General features: G+C 44.9%; 1 protein-coding gene across 6 annotated transcripts in view; it reads left to right on the forward strand.

The window, feature by feature from the left end:
* CNOT1 (CCR4-NOT transcription complex subunit 1) overlaps positions 1–21974 on the forward strand; it is a 130575-nt gene that overhangs the window by 23913 nt on the left and 84688 nt on the right. For all 6 annotated transcript variants that reach the window (XM_087729419.1, XM_087729415.1, XM_087729417.1 and 3 more), the window contains exons 7-14: positions 4343–4546; positions 6655–6823; positions 10460–10586; positions 12261–12371; positions 17196–17366; positions 17940–18067; positions 19123–19363; positions 20375–20494. In XM_087729419.1, coding sequence (XP_087585545.1) covers positions 4343–4546; positions 6655–6823; positions 10460–10586; positions 12261–12371; positions 17196–17366; positions 17940–18067; positions 19123–19363; positions 20375–20494 — 1271 coding nt within the window. The remainder of the gene's footprint in view (positions 1–4342; positions 4547–6654; positions 6824–10459; positions 10587–12260; positions 12372–17195; positions 17367–17939; positions 18068–19122; positions 19364–20374; positions 20495–21974) is intronic.

Here is a 21974-nt window from a genome sequence, read left to right on the forward strand (position 1 = left end):
CAGTGAGGATTTGCTTGCGGGGGAGGAGGACTAAGGCGGCCAGGAATTATCAGAAGATGAGGGCTGGATCCCTTCTCGGGCCTATTCTGCCCACCTTTTTTAAAATCACTATTATAAAAGGCTAAAACTACAGCTAACATGGAGGGTTCTGCCATCCTCGCTGAAACCTCTGTTGGGTTAGATCCTATGGAGCGCCTCTTCACGGAACAAGTTCCAGAGCAGGAGGTCATACCATCTCCCAAACTCTTCCTGGATGTTATCCAGAGGCAGTGGGAGCAGCCCAGTTCTATCCCTCCTCCCAGCAACAATGACCGGAGATTTTATAGCTCTGGGCCAGAATTGGAGGGTTTGCTACAGATTCCTCTTGTGGGTCCCCCAGTAGCATCCCTGGCCTCACCGGCCATTGTTCCATCCGATGTGTCAGATGGTTAAAAGCAGAGGATTGCAAAGCAGAGACACATCAGGCGACTGCCTGGGCGCTTGGGGCAGCCACTGCTGCGTCCTTTAATAGGACTTCCCTAATTTGGCTCAGACAATTACAGGCCAGAATTCTCCTGGAGAATCTCCGTCTCCACCAGGATATTAACAAATTGGTGGTGGCTGTGGAGTTCTTGCTGTACGCAACACTTAATGCAGCTAAGTTTGTGTTCAAAGCAGTAGGATCTAACATGACGTCCCGTCACCTCCTCTGGTTGCGCCATTGCCAGGCTGACATGCGATCTAAGAGGAGACTGGCATCTGCGCCCTTTAAAGGGACTCACTTGACCCTATAATTGTGGAAACTAGGGACAAACGCAAGGTGTTCCCCTTTTCTCATAGACGACCCTATTTTCGGCACCAGTCCTTTAGGTTGGCTGACCAGGGGCATAGTGCCTCCCAGTATTCGTCCCAATATCACCGGTCGTACGCTCAGGTCCAACAGGTACCAGTTTTCAGAACAGGTCAGGGTTTCGTGACAGAGTTAGGCCACAACAGCAGCAACAGTCGCAGACTAAGTGGCCATTTCATGGGTCAAGCAACTGACTTTTTTGCCGATACAAGTGACTGCTGCTCTTTCCATCCCATTGATGGTTGACTCATGCATTTCACGAGCCAATGGGAGGCCACCACCACAGATGCCTGGGTGTTGTAAATGGTAAGATTAGGCCTTACTCTAGAATTTCTCACCACTCCTCCGAGACGTTTCATCCAATGCCCCGTTCCCAAGTGCCAGGTCAAGAAGGGTCTCATGGACATTGAGATCCAACACCTGTTGGACAGTCTTGTTATCGAGCCGGTTCCCTTGGGACAAGGGGGAAGGGGATTCTACTTGATCCTCTTTCTAGTTCCAAAGGGCTCGGGAGGGTAGAGAGCCATTTTAGATTTAAAACAGCTCAATATCTGGCATATAAGCGCTTCAAGATGCAGTCCCTCAAATCCATCTTAGGCTGTATCTGGCAGGGAGATTGGTTGACTTCCATAGACATCAGGGAAGCTTATCTTCATGTACCTATCCGCCCATCATACAGACAGTTTCTGAGATTCCACTTTGCAGGGCGACATTACCAGTACAAGGCCCTGCCATTCGGCCTGTCATTTGCTCCCCGGATTTTCACGAAGCTGCTGGCAATGGTGGCCACACATCTACAATAATTCCCACTCAGGATACAGTGTTATCTCGACAACATCTTAATATAGTCATCGTTCGCAGCGCACGCACGTCGAGACCTTCACATTACAATTCAGGTCTTCCAGCAACACCGGTTCTCCGTGAACTTTCAAATGAGCCATCTCTAGCCATCCACCAGTTTACTGCATCTGGGAGCTGTGATCGATTCAAATGCATGCATGGTCTACCTTTCTCAGGAGAGACGTGGCAGCATCCGGGCGCTGGTGAATCAATTGCTGCTGCAGAGGTCAGTGTCCTTAGCAGTCTGTTCCAACTCCGGGGAAAATGATGTGTATAAACATTGTTCCCTGGGCACGACTACATGTACGAACCCTCCAATGGTTCTTGCTCCTGTTTCAGAGGGGCCACACCAGCAGCTCCAACACTAGGGTTCGATTACCACCCAGGCTAATCCGGTCATTGGTCTGGCACTTCAGAAGGTGTGCCTTTTCAGGGATCGCATCACAGTAACAACCAATGCCAGTCTATTCAGGTGGGGAGTCCATGCCCAATGCCCAAACTCTGGTCACCCAGGGACGTTAGAGCCCAGCGGACCTCCTGAACAAACTCTTCAGAACTTTCAGAATCTAGTGAGAGGGTGCCATGTCCTGATCCTTACCAACAACGTGGCCACCAAGGCTCACATCAACCACCAAGGGGGCATGCACTCAAGGGCCCCCATGCGGGAGGCGGAGGTGCTACATCTCCGGGCAGAGCGACACATTCTATCAGCCAGGGCAGAGCACATTTCCGGGACTGTGAACATACAAGCGGACTGGCTGAGCAAGGACATGGTTGCCAAATGGAATGGCGCCTCCATCCGGACCTGTTCCAGGAGCTAACCCACAGGTTCAGCCAACTGAGTGTGAATCTGTTCGTCCATCCCAGCAATACTCACCTCCTGAGGTTCTTTGCCAGGTTTCCCGGGGCAGAAGGCGTCAACGCTCATTGCATTGCCTGGCCACTGGGCATGCTGTACACATTTCCCTCTCTACCTCTCATCCCAAGGGTCATTTGGAAGGTACTTGCGGAGAGGTACTTGGTCCTGCTCATTGCCCTCCACTGGCCCAGATGTCTCTGGTACGCTGACTTGGTCAACCTTCCTGTAGACAGGATATCCCTCAGCCAGGGGGCACTTCTCAATCTAGAGCCCCAGTAATTGCAACTTGCCATCTGGTATTTGAAAGGGATATTTTAGTGCGGGACAATTTCTCCAGGAGAGTCATCCACACAATTCAGGCAGCCAGAAGAGACCTTCCACCACGCACATATACAATGCCACTTGGACTTCGCTTTGCAGATGGTACCGCTCTAAACGCATAGATCCCAAATCTGCTTCGGTACCACAGGTATTGGATTTTTTTGCAGGATGGGCTAGCAGGGGCCTAACTCTTAACACTCTGCATTGTTAGTTGGCTGCCCTATTCACAGTTGTCTCGAGCAAAGAGGGCCAGATTCTTGCTCACCACTGACGGGTGCCTTCCTTCCTGAAGTGGACAGTGAACCTCAGACCACACATGGTGCATCGCTTCCCTACCTGGAAGTTGTCCATCGTGTTGCAGGCTCTCACCTTCACTCTGTTCGAATCATTAAGCACCATCAGCCTATGACTGTTGACTCTTAAAACTGCCTTCTTCGTGGCCATCACCTTGATCAGGAGGATTTTGGTCCAGTTGGTATGCCCAGATCTCTGCATATTTCATCCTGACAGAGTTGTTTTGTGGCTAGACCCCTCCTTCTTGCCCAAAATCAACTCGTGGTTTCAGAGGGCCCAGGAGATTATTCTTCCAAACATTACCCACATGCCTATGTACCTGTGCGAGAGAAGGTGGCATTATATCGATGTAAGGAGGACTCTCCGTAGGTATGTCAAGCAGACAGAATCATTATCCGTCTCCTTTCAGCCAGCATCCATGGGTCAGAAGGCGACATCTAACACCGTGGTTGAAGGCTTATGGGATCCAGGCCAAGCCAGTGCCCAGACGTATTACAGCTCACTCCACTAGGAGTGCAACTACCATCGTTGCCTGAGCACCTCAAGCTTCCCTTAGAGGGTGGTGACTTAGTCATCTCCATCAAGCATTATAAGCTGGATGTTTTTGCCTCTGCCGAGCCTCTTTTGGATGATGTGTAGTGCAGAGGGTTATTGCTGCTCCTGAGACCCTGGACCAGACCAGCTCCCTCCCTTAAGACTCTATGCTTTGACATATCCCATGCTTGGATTCTCTAAGCAGTACATAAGAGAAAGACCATGGGCTTACCTGAATAGTCGTTCTATGTGCGCTGCAGAAGACTCCAACCTCACCCTTGTGACTGTCAGATCCAGGGTCTGTGGTTGTATTCCTACAGAACCTACCTGTAGGAATACATTTGCATTTCTCAGATAGCCTGCGCCTTCGTAAAAAACTGAACTCTTCCAGCCAGAAGAGGCGTGGCCAAGACACTTGGTCTCAAGGCAAATGGACAAAGTTAAATCCATGCTTGGATTCTCCCACAGCATACATAGAACGATCGTTCAGGTAAGCCAACAGTCTTTTTAGGCGGTCACGCTGAGTGTTTCTGTGATATGGAGCTCTTGTGAGATAACCTAAACAATGCACATGTGTTCCTTTTAAATCAGAAGAAAAACATTTATGTTTATTCCTAAAGCAACTGTTAATTGCTGCCTATTTGTCTTTTTTTTTTCCTTTCAAGCTGCTCAGTTTATTAAACAGAAGCTTCCTGATCTTCTGCGCTCATATATTGACGCAGACGTCAGTGGCAATCAAGAAGGTGGCTTCCAAGATATTGCAATAGAAGTCTTGCACCTCCTTCTTTCCCATCTTCTTTTTGGGCAGAAGGGAACCTTTGGGGTTGGACAGGAACAAATTGAGGCTTTCCTCAAAACATTGCGCAGAGGTAAGTTATGCCCATTATGTGTCTGTTTGAAAAATTAGGTGGAGTTCTCTGGGTTGTTGCATCCCTGGGGTGCATGATTCCACTTGCTGATGACCTCAGCTGGTGATAGGGAAGGGGTTCATGTTGATCTTTCTTGATATCTCAATGGTTTCTGATAGTCACATTATTGTCAGCCGTGCAAGATACATGAGACCAAGAAAGAAATAGCATATGGGTCTAAAGCTTTTTTAACTAAAACAGCTATGATAATAGAACCTTGCCAGAGGTGAGTTTCAAGTCCCGGCACTACTGGTTTGCTCGTGCAGAAGCATCCAGGCGGATGGGCGGAGCCTCCTGCCTCCACCACTACTGGTTTGGCCAATCTGGGCTGGACAGGGAGCAACCAACCTCTGAATCTTGCACATCTCAATGTGCTTCCCCTTTTTTAATCTTCCTATGAATTGGGGGTTTGTGGTGGCCCCTCCGTGTTGTTTGCATAAATCATTTTGTCCTGAGATGAAGCCTTATTTATTTGATCACTTCTTTGGGAGTGGATGTTCTCTCAGTTCTTCAAGGCCATCCTCTATCTCACCACAGTATTCTTCTGGACTGGATCTGGGGATTAGGAGTGGGAGACTCAAGGCTGTGGTAGTTTTCCTTTTTCCAGGGTCAGCTCAGTGGGGGCACTGAACCTGTGTCCCTTTGTCTACAGGCTATGAGGCACCAAATGGAGGAGAACAGGCCAGTCTGACCCTGACAAAACTGACTGGTTGGGGGTTTTGAGGCTCCCAAGTCCAGAGATTTTCCATCTTTAGCTCTGAATGTGGTTGCCTCCCCCAGACTGCAGGTGCACAAGATATGAGTCTTCTGGGACTCATGGCTCCTACTCCAAAAGCAGGGGTCTAGAAAAGCCTTTGCACAGGTTGTGTCCATATTTGTATGAGGGAGGCTACTCAAAGTAAATACAGTCACATTTTAGTTGGATTACTATAATGTGTTCTATGTGGCAGGGGTTAGGGTTAGGGTCTCCATCCTTGGCAACTTTACAACTTGTAGACCTCAACTCCCAGAATTCCTCCAGCCAGCATGACCTCAGTTGGTTGGGAGTTCTGGAAGTCATAAATCTTAAAGTTCCAAGATTGAAGACCCTTGCTATATGGGACTGCTCTTGCATTTGAAACTTGCAACTGGTTCAGGATGAGCAGTGTGGGCACTTTTAAGCATTTTGTGATACAGCCATGTACCCCTTTGACTCACAAACTACCCTAGCTTTTAGTAGGCTGTCATGTGCAGTTCAAAGCGCTGGTTAGAAGTGCTGGCTTATCTACTAGACTTTTCATCAGGTATTTATTTTAACATCCATGTTTCTATGGAATGAACAATACTTGTAGTCTTGCTTAGAGAACAAATATCTAATCCCAAATCACGGACTCATCACAGTAAACAGTTATATCTTTCTCAGCCTTGAAAGCTGCACTTTTCGCTGTTAATTGGCAAGCAGTTAAGTTTTTGTCTGGGATCACATGAGAAATTAGTACTGTAGAATAATCCTGAATTGGTGATGAGCAAGCACATAAATTTAATAAATAATTAGAAATTCTATGCCAAGCAAAGGATACCTTTAATGATTCTGAGAGGGTGTGTTTTGCATATCTAAATCATTAAGTATATATACTTAAAATATCTATTGACAAAACAATAGCACAGAAATTGTCAACCTATGATTTATTAGACGGATATGGCCCACCACCTAATATCATCTGGCCTGTAGTCTCAAAAGAAAATGAGAAAGTGGGAGAGAGCAACTCGCCATCCACTCATAAGTGTGACTTCTGGCCCCAATGGAGGAAGGTTGCTGACCCCTGTTTTAGAAATTTCAGATGTACTTGAAATGCCAGGATCATTAAGAGTTTTTTAAATGAAATCAACAATTCAGTTTTACATGAAATTTAAAAAAGGCAGTGAAGAATAATGCTAGTAAATCCCAACCATAACACATGTAATGAAATTTTGGACAATTAACAATTAATTGCTTAATAGCATGATTTAGAATAAAAAACAGACATGATAACAGAACCTGTTTTTGTGTATGTGCCCATTGTGAATGCTAATTTTTTTTCCATCCCTAGATTTCCCTCAGGAGCGTTGCCCTGTGGTGCTTGCACCACTCCTATACCCTGAAAAACGGGACATTCTAATGGACAGGATCCTGCCTGACTCTGGAGGGATAGCAAAAACCATGATGGAGAGTTCTCTTGCAGACTTCATGCAGGAAGTTGGCTATGGCTTTTGTACAAGGTATTTCACTGAATTATTCAAAGTGTTTTTCAGAATGAAATAAAGATAATTTAAATCTTGGGAGTTACAACATACAGCATTGTAGGAGAATGCCAAACTTGTGCAATATTGATGTGATTATAATGTAATGCTCCATCTAGAACAGTGGTTCTCAACCTGTGGGTCAGGACCCCTTTGGGGGTCGACGGACCCTTTCACAGGGGTCGCCTAAGACCATCGGGAAAAACATATTTTCAAAAAAATATGGAAAACATAAAATAATTTTATGGTTGAAGGTCACTACAACATGAGGAACTGTATTAAAGGGTCGCGGCATTAGGAAGGTTGAGACCCACTGATCTGGAACATCCATGTGATGGTACTTTTGCTTAGTAATCTCCGCCTTTGAGATTTGAGGAGGATACCTGGATCTTTCCCACTCAAGCCAAGAAATAACTGATTGCTCTATTTTCAAATAGTTATTTAATCACTGCTCTGTGCTATTTAAATCTCAGAAGGTTGTTCCATGTGTCTGTTATTCTCCAAATCTGACTGCGGGTTTTATATTGGAGCCCAAGTATTTACCAAAAAAGAAAGTGCTTGCAATGTTGCTTCAAGCAAGAGTCCAGAAGTCCCCAAGGGATTGCAGAGTGAGGTGTCTGGAGCTCTGACATAAACAGACCATGCCTTATCCTGAAGCTCACATGAAGGTGGAACAGAAATGTTTATATCTGGACGCATAAAATCTTCAGTAACTGATATATTTTTGGGAAGGCCTTGGAAAGATATTCAAGTTGCTTAGTTACTCATCCATCAAAATTTTGGACCTAAAGTCATCTTAAGTACAGCCAGAATTATAAACAATTAAAAAGGCCTGGTGAGAGTATTTCAGAACTTTTGAGGATTACAGGAGAGAAGACCTGCTTTGAGTATCTGTCACTCATATCTCAGCACATGAGGACACCTTGTTTAACATAGGCTGAGGTGAGAATCTTGAAGGAGAGGTGTTCTTTCAGGTACAATGGGCTTAGTTTTGGAGAAGGACTAGCAGAGTCAGAGGTGAAAAGAGAGATCAGGCTAGAATCGCCACCTAGCCACAAATGAACTGCAGTGTTACACATCGCTATTCTCCAGTGCGCTGCTTGGAGAGTCCAAGCGTGGGGTTAACACAGCCTATCTGCCCTTGGACTGAGTAATGATTTTTCTTGACCAAGCCTCCCTTCGCCTCTCCATGTTCAGTTTAAAAACTCAGTCCACATGTTGGGACTGTTTTGGGAGTGCTCCAGTTCAAGAACAGATAGGCTGGGGTTCCCAATTGCATTTTGACCATCTTTCTTCGTATTTATCAACAAGAGTATTGTGCAGGTTTGATTGACAGCTGAGAAGTCGCCCGGGCCAGCCCTGTCACCCGCTGGTCGCAAGCGGTCAGGGTGTGCGAGCCGCTTGTCCAGCGGCTACTGGCGAGCGGTAGGGGAGGCTCCCACCCCCGACCGCCATCCTACTGAAGCTTCGTGGGCGTTTTGCCGCTAGCGGTTTCTGATCTGCCCGGCAACAGCGGCAACCATTAGCTGCTTCGTGCGATTTTGGTGGGTGGAGCTCCACACCCTATCCATTAGGGGGGAGCACCTATCTGAGATTGCAAGCATCCAAGCAGACTGGCTGAGTAGGTCGACCGTGGATGATTTAGAGTAGCAGTTGCATCCAGATCTGTTCCATGACCTGTCCTATCGATTCGGCCAGCCAACAGTGGATTTGTTTGCCCATCTAATGAACACTCAGCTCCTGAGATTTCTTTGTCCAAGGAGTGGAAGGGATGAATGCCCTTCGCTGCCCGTAGCCTGGGGGGGGGTGTTTGCTGTATGCCTTCCCCCCTCTGCCTCTCATTCTGAGAGTCATTTGGAAGATATTGCGGAGGGAGCGGAAGTGTTCCTCGTAGCTCCCCACTGGCCCTGGTACACCGACCTCGTCAACCTGTCTATCTTGCGCCTTTGGTGGATTCCCAACAACAGGATTGTCCTCAGCCAAGGGGCCATACTACATCCGGGCCCCAATGGCTTCAATTAGCACATAAAGGGAACATCTTGAGGCAGGCCGAACTCTCCCAGAGGGTCATCCAGACCATCCAGGCGGCCAGACGACCTTTACTACCAGGATATACAGGGCAACGTGGGCAACCTTCTCCAGGTGGAGCCGCAGACAGGCGCTGGACCCAGTGTCAGCTTCAGTACCTTAGATCTTCGAATTTTTACAGGACAGACTGGAAAAAGGGTTGGCACTAACTACCCTTCAGAGGAAAGTTGCGGTGTTGTCCACAGTCCTGCCGTCGGTGGACTCTCATACTCTTGCTCACCATCCTAGGTTACGTACCTTCCTAAAGGGGGCGACCAACATCAAGCCTCCTGTAGTCCATCGTTATCCCACCTGGGACTTGACTCTTGTGTTACAGGCACTCACATCTCTGCAATTTGAACCGTTAAGGACCATCAGCCTTTGTTTGCTGACCTTTAAAGTGGTTTTCCTCGTCGCCATCACATCGGCCAGGAGAGTGTTGGAGCTGGCAGCCCTCTTGGCCAGAGAGGACCTATGTATTCTTCATGCAGACACAGTCGGCCTTAGTTTGGATCTGTCGTTCCTTCCGAAGGTCAACTCCTGTTTCCACCAGGGCCAGGAGGTCATCCTTCCGAATTTTTGTCCTAGGCCGAGCCATACACTGGAATGTAAATGGCACCTCCTCCATGTCCGTCAGGCTCTTCACAATGTTAAGCGCGTAGCGGCTTTTCAAAGATCAGAGGCCCTCTTCATTTTGTTCCAGAAAAGTGACGCCTTCTATCATCGGTCGATGGCTAAAGGCCTGCATAGCCTTAGCATATGAACACCAATCTCGACCTTTACTCAGATGTGTAACTGCCTACTTCATTAAGAGTGCGGCCACCACAGCAGCTTGGACCACACAGGCATCATTAGAGGAAATATGCAGGATGGCGACATGGTCTTCCCTGTCGCCCTTAAATAAACATTACAAATTGGACAAATTGCCTCAGCTGAGGTGGCATTTGGGCAACGGGATATGCAAAGGGTTCAATCGGAATCCATAAGCCTGGACCAGACCTCTTCCTGCCCATGAGACTTTGTTAGCTTGGGTATGTCTCATGCTTGGGTTCTCCAAGCAGCACACAGGAGAAAGTCTGTTGACTTACCTGAACGGCTGTTCTCTGTGCGGTGCGGGAGATTCCAAACCCGCCCTGTGCCCAGCTGGTCCAGGATTTGTGGACGGATTTGTTGACTTCATTTTACACCATCTTGGACATTCTTCTTACGACTCTGCTTCTTTAAAAAACTGACTTCCGGAAGCCAAGAGAGGTGTGGTAAAGACTTTTTCAACTTAGTCTCTAAGCTAATTGGCTGAATTTAACCCACACTTGGATTCTCCCACAGCGCACAGAGAACAGCTGTTCAGGTAAGCCAATGGACTTTTTCAAATAATTTTAGAACTATTTTTATTTCTGAGATCTTCACATTACTATGCATTTGTTGCTTGTATAAGCCCTCATTATTGTATTAAGTTACTTAATATGTAAGTATTAACGAAGAGAGCTTCATTAATTGGGCAATGTAATATTTTAAATAAAACAAACATTATCTATCTTTCATACGTAGCGTGGAAGAATGTCGCAGTATCATCACACAGTTTGGTGTTGGAGAGGTTACAGCTGCCCAGGTTGCCAGGGTTTTGGGAATGATGGCTCGGACACATTCTGGATTGACAGATGGTATTCCATTACAGGTAAAAAAAACTAAAAGGGGCTTTAGCACTGTCAAAAATTAGGGGTTTTTTTCTGGAGAACACACCTGTTCTGATCTAGGCTTCCCAAGATCATGAAGCAGACACCTTGTCCAGATAAAACCTCTTTTATTTAAGTTAAAGGGAATTCCTCTCCAGCAAACAGTCTTTCATGAGATTTCACAACTACAGACCTTTATTAGGCTTTTAGAGTTGCCAGGCCTATATTTTCAAAATGCCATGCTATAGCAACAGTTACTTGGCAAGAGGTCAGGAATAGATCTTCATCCTAATGAATTGAACTAATTGTCTCCTGCAAACTCCCCTCCCCTTTCGTTCCTCTTTATTCCCTATGGGAGGAGCCATTCACCGTCCATGTGCATTTGCTTCCTAGTTGGCCCTTGTTCCTTAGCTGTTCCCTTCTCCTGGCAGCTCTGCATGCGCACATTGGGAACAGTCTCCAGTTGTTCTGCTCCACTGATAACCAACACCGAAGGCAGCTGATAACTGTTGGTTGGCCCCATCCCCATCTCTGCCTCTGATGCAGAGCACACATCAGAGCCTTTCCCAGACTCCAAGACTGGCGCATGTTCCTCCCCAATCTCCTCACTGTCTGAGTCTGCTACCAGCTCTGCTGCCCGCTGGAGGGCCATAATAACACCCCTTTGATAGCACAATCTGTCATGGTCACTGTTGAAAGTCCACATCAGACATTTATCAGAAGGCAAACTGGAAATGAGGATGGTTCATGGGTGTCTGGCTGGTTCTGTTTTACCTTGTTAAAAATGAAAAGCAATACAGTAGTCTTCATTTAATGGCAATTTGCAGTTCAACAGTGATGAAATAGAAACTTTACAACCAATCCTTGCATATAGAAACTTTACAGGTCTGTAAAGCAAAGGAAAGTTGAGGTAAGGTCAAAAGCACAATCGCAGTTTAACTTAGTGACTGCTTTAACAAGCAAATTACCAGTCCACTGTTTGATCACTAGACAAGGACTGCCTGTATTTAAGAAATAGAGATAGGGGTCTTGGTAGGCACTAAGTAAATGTCCTTGAATGTAAGACTTACATTATTACCCATCCCTCTGTTATAAATGATTAGAATTTTAATTGACTTTAAAGTGAGTGAGTAGGGAACTGACATTTTCTTTTTAAACACTGCCCATTAAAATTGTGGTTTGTGCTTTCAACTTACTGATTATTTAAATCTGTCTTGTAGACATACAGAAGCAGCTTGTTGAATACGTGCTTGGAGATCATGGCAGCTCCTTTCCCTAGTTCAGTGGTCGCTACTGGTGTTCTTACAGCTGCCATTAATGCAGGATGGTTTAGCAATATAAAATGAAGGCAGAAGGTGGTGTATTGGGACAGAATACCAATCACGGACAGAGTTAGGTCTGCAAGTGGAACATCCAAGGGTACTTTTGCCTAGAAAGTTTATCAGTAGGCTGAGGAAGACTTATTAAAATATGATTTGTCAGGATAATAAATGTAAATGAAAAAAAGGATAAAAAGCGGGTTTCTTTGCTACAAATTTTTGACATGCTTTGAAGGTTTACCTCATGGGAGCTGGGAGAATGAATCCATCTACATGAGTTAAATATTTTATTCATCTCCAAAATACATTTACTCTCTAAAAGTAGTATAAATATGCATGTACATGTTTAATTTGCAGTCTATTTCTGCCCCTGGAAGTGGAATTTGGAGTGATGGAAGAGATAAAAATGATGGAACACAGACTCATACATGGAATGTTGAAGTTTTGATTGATGTGCTTAAAGAACTGGTATGTTCATAAAATGAAACCCAAAATGTATTTCTGGAATTAAGAAACTATTGTTCATTTAATGACTACTGGGGTGTTACTGTTGTGGCACAAGTTGCAGGTTTTTTTTTGTCTTGATAAAAAAATATCCTTTGCCACACATGCATGCTATTTATTTAGATTAGAGGTGTCAAATTTAATTTCATTGACGGTTGCATCAGCATTATGGTTGCCCTCAAAAGACCAGTTGCATATAAGAGTATGATGACTCACAATGGCCAGGAGGGTGTGGCTGGGTGACCACAGCTGGGCATGACCGGGTGGGTGTATCCGGCTCGATGCCGATCACTGGGCGCAACTGACTTGGGGGTGGAGCAAGTTGCCCTGGCTAACTCGACATGGGGACAGTTTGGTGCCCCACAAGCCCCCCACCTTCCCAAACTGCTGGCAGCTGAGCATGTGTGTGCACACACACACCGCATTCTAAGTTTGGGGACTTACCCACACAGGAAAGAGAGGGCGAAGCCCAGGCAATATTGGCAGTTTGCAAGTTCAGATGTGGATAAGTCTCCAAGCCATTCACACTCACTTCCAGCCCGCCAGAGTTTGCTGCGCAGTGTGAGTGCCCCCCCCCCCGCGCATGCTCATGCATCCCTTGCCCTCGGCATTGGCCCGAAAACAGCTGGCTGGCGGGAGGCACACCTGCATTTGCATGCTAGTGGAGCTGGGCTGGAATGGTTGACGTACCCGCAGTGAGGGCTCTGCATGCCACGGATCTAGGTGAACAGGAATTGTTGGAGGATGAGAGGCCGCTGCCTGACAGACCTGCTTTCTCTGGACTCTTCCGATCCCCCTTGTTTAAATCTCTTTTGTACAAGACCATGACCATGGCCAATATGGGATGTACTGCTGTCCCAGCTGAAGCTTTGTTGGGATTGGATCCGACAGAGCGCCTCTTTTCAAAGCAGGTCCCTGAACAGGAAGTTATACTATCTCCAAAGCTGTTCCTGGACATCATCCAGAGACAGTGGACCCAGCCTGGTTCCATCCTTCCACCTAACAACAATGACTGGAAACTTTACAGTTGCGGTCCGGGCCTGAGGGGGGGGGGGGGGACTCCTGCAGCTCCTGACTGTAGATCCTCCCATAGCCTCCTTGCCCTCATCTGCCATTGTACCATCCATTGTATTGGAGGGGCTAAAGGCGGAAAACCGCAAGGCAGAGATGACACTCTGCAAGACGCATCAGGCAGCCGCCTGGACGCTTCGAGCGGCTACAGCTGCCTCCCTTTTAATAAACCAACTTCCCTGGTTTGGCTTAGACAATTGCAGACCAGACTATCAGCTGAGAATCTGCAGCTGCACCAGGACATAAACAAATTGGTAGCAGCCGTGGAATTCTCCTCTGATGCAACTCTTAATGCTGCCAGGCTTGCATCTAATGTGATGGCCCAACGTCTCTTTTGGCTTCACCACTGGCAGGCGGACATGCATTACAAATGGGGCCTGGCTTCTGCGTCCTTAGGGGTGGCTTCTGCGTCCTTAGGGGTGACACACTATTTGGAGAGGCACTAGATCCCATCCTTGTGGAGACTAGGGACAAGCGTAAGGTTCTCCCATACACATACAGACAAGCCGACCGCAGGGTAACAGTCCTTTCAGGCGGGAGATCCGGGTTTCAATGCATCCCAGTATCATCGATTCTACCTTCAAGGGCCTGACTGATCTCAGGACAGATCAAGGTTCAGGAACAGAGGTAGGCAGCAACAGCAGCAATCTCCAACCAGGTGGCCATTTCAAGGGTCCAGTAACCAGCCCTTTCGTAGGTTCAAGTGACACTCCAACAGATCTACCCATTTGTGGTCGCTTGAAATACTTCGCAGCCCCTCGAGACATTTCATCGGATGCCCTGTCCCCAGGTGCCAGGTCAAGAAGGGTTCCAGAGAGCTTTGAGTCAGACCTGTTGGGGAGCTTGCCTCGCTCCCTGCAGGCATCCAAAGCGCCTCTCCTTGTGCCCCGTCCCTTCAGGATGGTTCCAGTCCACAAAGGACCTCTCAACAACAGCTTGCCAGCTGGCTTTTCATGTAGCTCGGCACAGCTCCTATTTTCCCAGCTGTTCTCGCCGGGGCGCTTCTGGGTATTTCCTGAAGTGTGCACATATGTTATATGTGTTAGCTGAAGATCCTCCCGAGCTTTTCCAATATTTTTGCAATGTATGGAATGGCAATGTTCCTTCATTTATTGTCTCTTTGTATGCTTTGAAGCTCCTACTGGGTCTTTTTGGAGGATTTGATGAAGGCCCACTTGGGATAGTCACATATTCTGATGGCTTCCTTGGTGTGTTTTGGTTCTTTTACTTTCCCTTTCCCTTTTCTTTGTTGGTAGGCAGGGTTTCAGCTCAGCAGTGTAGGGTTCTTATCTTGGATGAGAAGCGAAATATCTTGAAAGAAAAACAAAGTCCAGTGCATCTTGAAAAAACATGTCAGGTTTCCAAAAAATGCCCTAATTGATTCAGGAGTCTCGAGCCAAATTTCAAAAGAAAATAAGTCATCTATTAGGAGCATTTATTTTGGCAAGACCTTTTTACAGTCAGATCTGAGTCTTATTTGAGTTATAGCTGAACTTTACCCCTGTTCCTTCTCTCCCCTCAGTCTGTGTCATAAATCACATTCCCCAATGAGGTGCACCCCTCCCAAATCTGCTGCAGTAATCTGAGATCTGATTCTAGCCAAAAGTATGTGTGGAATGTGTTCCCCCCTTTCCTCACCATGGCAACTTTAGGAGTTGACAAAACACCTTTGGGACAACTGTGACCTGGATGTGAGAATCTCCATAAAATAGATTATCAGAGAAGAAGGCACCAAACTGACAGTCCCAAGTTCATTCAGGAACTGGTCTTAGTGATTTAAACTCATTTGTGGTAGTCCAGTGATTTGGAGTAATCCTGATGCTTTCCTAGGGTTGCTACTCATGTTAAGGGTTTGATTTATTCCAGGCCCCCAAAGTAAAGCTCCTTGTTCCTCTCCTATTTTCTGCAACACCCCCTTTTTGTGCCTTTGCTTTATGTGAGCAGTGCGTATGCTTTCCACTCATGTTTTCCACCCATACTTCGCACTAGAGCAGAGGGCACATGTGATCATTCACGAAATTTCACTCAAGCAAGTGGAGAAAATTCATGCACATTCAGTTGCCCAGCTCTCTGTGGCCTAGTTTCGAACAGGCCACGGCCTGTTGGGTACCCCTGCTCTAGATCTCCTTTTAACTCTTAGTTCAATTTAAAGTGCCACCACAATGATTTCCTAAATTGCCCCCATATTCATTGGAGCGATGCCTGGTTGTACTGCAGTGGCGCAGTGGTTAGAGTGCAGTACTGAAGGTTACTTCTGCTGACTCCAATTTGGCAGTTCACCAGGCTCAAGGTTGACTCAGCCTTCCATCCTTTGAAGTCAGTAAAATGAGGACCCAGATTGTTGGGGGCAATATGCAGACTCTGTAAACCGCTTAGAGAGGGCTGTGAATCACTGTGAAGTGGTGTATAAGTCTAAGTGCTACTTCCAGTAGTTTATCTTTTCAAAAGTTCCCAGGATATGTGTACACTGTTTGAGCTGAGGAGGTTTTCCATGGGATCCTGTTTAGTCCTTCTCCAAGCTGGTTAAAATTGTCTCTCCTGAGACCATAGATCTTGTGTCCATAGATTGCATAGAGATCCTTCATTGCAGCCTCTCTGAAAACTTTGTCATATTGTCCAGAAGCATCTTATCCAGGTCTTCTGCCTATGTGACAACTCCAACCCCATTACTGCCTGTGATATAACCCAGATGCTCTGAACTGGATCTTTTGCTGGTTTTCAGTTATGTGTGCATTTCACATAGAGTGCTACTCATCCTTCTGTCTGCTCTTACTTTTGAATAGCTTCTGCCCTTACATACCATTCAGGAGTTGTTCCCACGTGTTTCAGTAATGCCTGCTAAGCCAGCCTTTCCTGGTTAAGAACTTGCTTCTTCTCCATGCTGTGTGTTATTTGTATAGCAACATGGAGATCCTGGGTGCCTCTGTGTTCTGCAGACTTCTTCCAACCCCATCCCATTCTCAGTGCTTGACCTCGTGCTGTTTTCTGGACTATTTTCTCCTTTCTCCATAGCTTTCAGATTTGCATGTTGTCTTTCAAACATATTCTTCCCAGTTTTGTGAGATGCAGCCCATCTTTTGCCAGGAGTCTGCTGCCTTGAAAATGTGTCCGATTATCAAAAACCTAAAGTTTGCAGTGTATGATTGATTACTTGTTGGCTTCCAATACATTTTTTGTTCTCTCTGGATCTAGTTCCTCTATTTTTCTTCCCAGCCCTTCATAGATCCTTGTAATGTCCTTAAGTTTGTGTCTGGCTGAGTCATTTGAATTCTCTAGTAGATCAAGAGAATGGGCTAACTTTCAGTGGATGTAAAGAGTCTTAAAATATTTTTTGTTCATACCGTATATGTCTTTGAGGGAGGAAGAGCTGTCTTGTTCTCTTGACAAATTATCCAGTCAGAGAAGGCTGCTTCAACTCCTCTCTCAGTAAGAGTATCTGCAGTCACTGCCTCCCTTTGGTCCAGGGCAGAGGTGGGGATCCTCCTTCCCTTGCAGAGGGCCTGGAGTCTAATTTCTTGATTTCCGAGGCTGTGGATAGCTGCTCTTCATGTAGGAAACCTAAAACATCATCAGTGGCAAGGGAGGGGAATCAGATTCCTTCCAGCATACTCTTCTTGATTTTTTTTTATCTTCTGGGAGGCTGACTCTGCTACGTTAATCCATGGAAAAGTGGGAAATATTGCATAGTAAACTACTACCTCTTTATATCCTCTGCAGAACCCAACCTTAAACTTCAAGGAAGTAACCTATGAGCTAGACCACCCTGGATTTCAAATTCGTGATAGCAAGGGCCTGCAAATTGTAGTATTTGGAGTTCAGCGAGGATTAGGACTGGAGGTTTTTCCAGTTGACCTAATATACAGACCTTGGAAACATGCCGAAGGCCAGGTAAATATACAGCTCTCTGTTCTTTCCCCCATTTTCATTTTTTTCTAATGACTATACTACTGTTTATGAGATTTACTTATTTGTTAATTCACGAGTCTTTACTTGGGTGTAATATGATCTAGATTTTTTTTTAAATAGCTAATCTTTCAAATGATAAGCTTGTGAATGAATACTTGGGACTATCAGTACATATTATTAGATTTCAAAGAATTAGGATTTCTAGCAAGGGAAATATCAACAATCACAACCTCTTTACTAATCATAGATGTTAACTAAAATTAAACTTAACTTTGAGAGCTGCAAGGAATAAAATATTTGTTTTAGAAACTGAGCTTTAGGCATATGAGATTTTTTCTCCTTTCTAATAATGCAATAATTCAGTGTTACAAATGATACATTGGTTGTAGCAAGAGAATAAATTGATTTTTTAAATTTTGTTTTGAAAGCCAGCAGGAAAAATAAAAACTATTCTAAATGCATAAGAGTGGGGACAAAATGTGAAGGAAAAGATGATCCACATGTAATGTGGTTAAAGGCCTGAAATGATGATTCCAATGATGTCATTTTTTGCAGCTCTCATTCATTCAGTATTCCCTCATTAACCCAGAGATCTTCTGTTTTGCTGACTATCCCTGTCATACTGTTTCAACGGAGATCTTGAAAGCACCACCCGAGGATGATAATCGAGAAATTGCCACATGGTAAGCAGCGCTGCTTTTCTTAAAATGCACTTGCTTGGCCGGGTCATAGTGAGGACAGGATTTATCATGAGACCTCTCTGATGGAAATAATTTTTTGAAGCTGCAAAAGCACAGATAGTTATATGAATCAACCAAAGAGGGGCAGTTTGGTTAAGGCACCAGATAGAAACCAGGGGAGATTGAAGTCTAGTGCCGTTTTAGGCACGAAAGCCAGTTCGGTGACTTTGGGCCAGTCACTCTCACCCAATCCAAACTACCATATAGGGTTGCTATGGGGGAAAAGGAAAGAAAAAGAAATGTTAGGTATGTTTGCGGCCTTGTGTTATTTATAAAAATAATAAAGGTGATATATTAAATAAATTAAATTGTAAGGTTCATAGGGGAATAGTTCCAAGCACTAAATGTATTGGCTAGACTATAATCAGTTGCATAAACATTAGATGTGTAAATTCCATGGATGATCCTATTTTTTATACTTTGCAATCATGAGAGATGAGAGACTCTAGGAGGGACTTATGTAACTCTGAAGCCTTCGCAGCCTATGTTTTTAATTTTTAGCCTTCCTTTTCCAAGCTTTGAACATTTATTTTCAAGCTTTTTCCACTGATAAATGTAGTCAAACACCAGAATAATTCAGGACAATTAAAACTCATTAAAAGAGCCAGTTCACAAATATTTCCAGTGTACACAGTGAATATAGTCTTTTGGGTCCCAGAAATGTGGGATTTTCTGTGTGATAATTAGTGTTTTGAATTGCATCCAGAAGCAGACTAGCTATTTTAGGAAGGAATCCAATGTACATCACAAGCAGGTGCAGGATCAGTCTGGCTGTCATATTCTGGGCCAGTTGTACACTTTTCAAAGCAGTCTCTTGTGGGACATTATACTCTAAGAATCCAAATGGGATTTTATTAGAAGGTGATCTTCATTGATGTGTACAAAGGATAGCAGCATTTTCATTGCAAGTATAAATGTAGAAGTATTTGATAGTCACAAGTAAAGCTAAAGTCATGCGAACTTGCTCATAGATTTCAATTTTGTTTCTTCTTTGTTAGGAAGAGCCTAGATTTGATTGAGTCCCTGTTGCGGTTGGCAGAGGTGGGCCAGTATGAACAAGTCAAGCAGCTCTTCAGTTTCCCTATCAAGCACTGTCCAGATATGTTGGTCTTGGCTTTGCTACAGATCAACACTTCTTGGCATACTTTGCGTCATGAACTCATCTCCACACTTATGCCCATTTTCCTTGGCAACCACCCAAATTCTGCTATCATCTTGCATTATGCATGGCACGGGCAGGTAAGGGCAAAAGTGGAGATCTCTTGCTTTTTCTTTGGGCTCAGAAGAATGGTGTCAGTATGGTTTAAGTTATGTGATGTGTTTCGAGCTGCGCTCTGTTGTTGAATATGCCAGTGGCCTCTAACCTTTTCAACACCCAAGGACCGGCTATGTGGAAAGAGGCTTTTCTGTGAACCGGGGAGACGTGGTTACGCAGTCTGCCTGCATCCCACATGTCTGTAGATGGGGCTTCACTCATTTGTGTGGCCCAGTTTCTGGCACGCTGTGGACTGGTGGCCGATTTGTGGGCCGGGGGTTGGGGACCCTGTTGTATGCTATGAAGTCATTGAGAGAGATTGTCTAGAACAGGGGTGTCAAACTCAAGGCCCAGGGGCCGTATCCGACCTGTGGGGTGCTTCGATCTGGCCTAAAGGGCCAGCGTGGAAACAGCGAAAGACCGGCTCGCGGTGCCTCTGCCAGCAAAAAATGGAGGTTGGGAGGGCCTCGTGTGGCCCTCCTGAGCTCTGTTATCACTGGCAGAGGGTTGCAGGAGGCTGCTGCAGCTGAAAACGGAGCTCGTGAGGGCTGCAGGTGGCCCTCCCAAGATCGGTTTTTGCTGACGGAGGGTTGCAAGTGGTCGTTGCAGCCGAAAACAGAGTTCAGGAGCCCATTTTTGCTTGCAGAGCTCTTAGGCCACCACAGGCACCCTCGACACAAGTGACATCGAGCTGGCCATGCCCACCCTGACCTCACCCACCCAGACCCTGATGCAGCCCTCAGTGAAAATGAGTTTGACACCCCTGGTCTAGAGTGTTGGAGTTCACTCTAAATAGCCTGATGATTTCCCAGCTCTCTTTGATGTTTAGCAGAGCCAGGAATAAAGGAGAGCCAGCATGCTCACATTTTCGGTCCTGGGCAAACCGGTTGTTATATTATGTGACACCCACCTCTGGGAGCAAGGATCTGGTCTCTGTCACCAAGCCAACAACTAATTAATTATGGGAATAGACTAACATTTAACTATGTTCTTAGGGTCAGTCCCCCTCGATTCGTCAGCTCATCATGCATGCCATGGCAGAATGGTACATGAGAGGAGAACAATATGACCAAGCAAAATTATCACGTATTCTAGATGTGGCCCAAGACTTGAAGGTGAGTCTAATTTTTTTGTTGCTTCTATTTTGGATCATTATAGTACTAGTGTTGGTGCCAAACATGCAGTTCTGGCCCAGAGGAAAGCTGCTTGTTGTTGTTTTTTTGTGCACATTTCTTTAAGTCATTGTATCCCACCTTTATTATTTTTATAAATAACTCAAGTCAGCAGATATATTCAACATACCTTTCTCCTATTTTCCCTCAACAACAGTTTTGAGATGTATTTATTTAATTTATTGGTGAAATTTATTGGTTGCTCAATCATAAAAGATGAATTATTAAAAGATGGGGAGAGTGGGGGCAGGATGAGGGGGAGGTTGTATCTGTTGTTAATCACTCAACCACCTCCACTGGGATGCTCCGCTATTGGAGCCCCAAGCTATCTGGCAGAGCCAGGTCTTTAGGCTCTTATGAAAGATTGGGAACTTAACTATTGATACTCAACCATATTTCTCTAGTTAGACTGGGACATATATATCGGGATTATTCTTCCAAATAGTAAAAAAGAGGACCATACTTTCACTAGTAGCAGTAGTACGGTAATGCTGTACCTTTTTGGCATAATACCTTGGGGACATACAATACCATTACTAATCAAGTAATTAAATGCCTACCAGATTTAGTATATTTAATTTATTTAGAAGATTGAATCCCAAACTTAAAAATAAGGAACGTATCTGTTTAATTTTAGCAATTAAAATGCTGTAAAACTTTTCAAGGTTTTTCAGTTGCTAGATTAGAAAAATCACAGCCAAATTTAAAATAATGAAACATCAGAGCAGGAACCACAGCTATTAAATTTTCATAGATTTTATACTTTATCTCAATATTAACATATAATAGTGACATTATTGACATATATGATAAGAGCCATTGTGGTGCAGTGGCTATTTACTTATTTTTAAATAGATTTTTGTGTTTTCTGAACATTTTTACTCTGAATGTCTTGCATATTTGTTATCTAATGACTTGATAGTGTTTGTTAATGATAGCCTTTGTGTATGTGTACAGACCACATATATAAAGAGGATAAAAATAACAAGAAGAACAAAAAAGGAAATAAACATTATATCAAGGGGAGAAAAAAAATCTGCAACCATAATTTGGGCTTAGCCTAGGTTTAGTAACAAAACCAGATCTTTTAAGTTCTTTCAGAATGGCCAGCAGGGTTAGGGTGAGTGTGTTCTCCAGAAGAAAAGATCTCATCCTGAGTCTACTTCCCTGGTAGATTGAATACAGACCATGGCCCTCCTGGATCTAATGGGATAGGTAGATACATCTGGGGAGAGACAGCCCTGCACTTAAGCTGCTCCCAAGCCAAACTATTCCCCAGTTTGTGCAAGAGAATCTAGGTAGCCATAATATAATACATTGATGTTGGATTTGACAGATGAACAAGGTACTTCAGTTCTCAAATAATTATATTTACTTTGGAGATCTTCTAGTCCATTAGTTATTATTTAGAATAGTCCATTAG

This window comes from Thamnophis sirtalis, unplaced genomic scaffold, assembly GCF_051295495.1.
Source record: "Thamnophis sirtalis isolate CommonGarterSnake01/CBP01778 unplaced genomic scaffold, rThaSir2_p1.2 scaffold_14, whole genome shotgun sequence".
Lineage (NCBI taxonomy): Eukaryota > Metazoa > Chordata > Lepidosauria > Squamata > Natricidae > Thamnophis > Thamnophis sirtalis.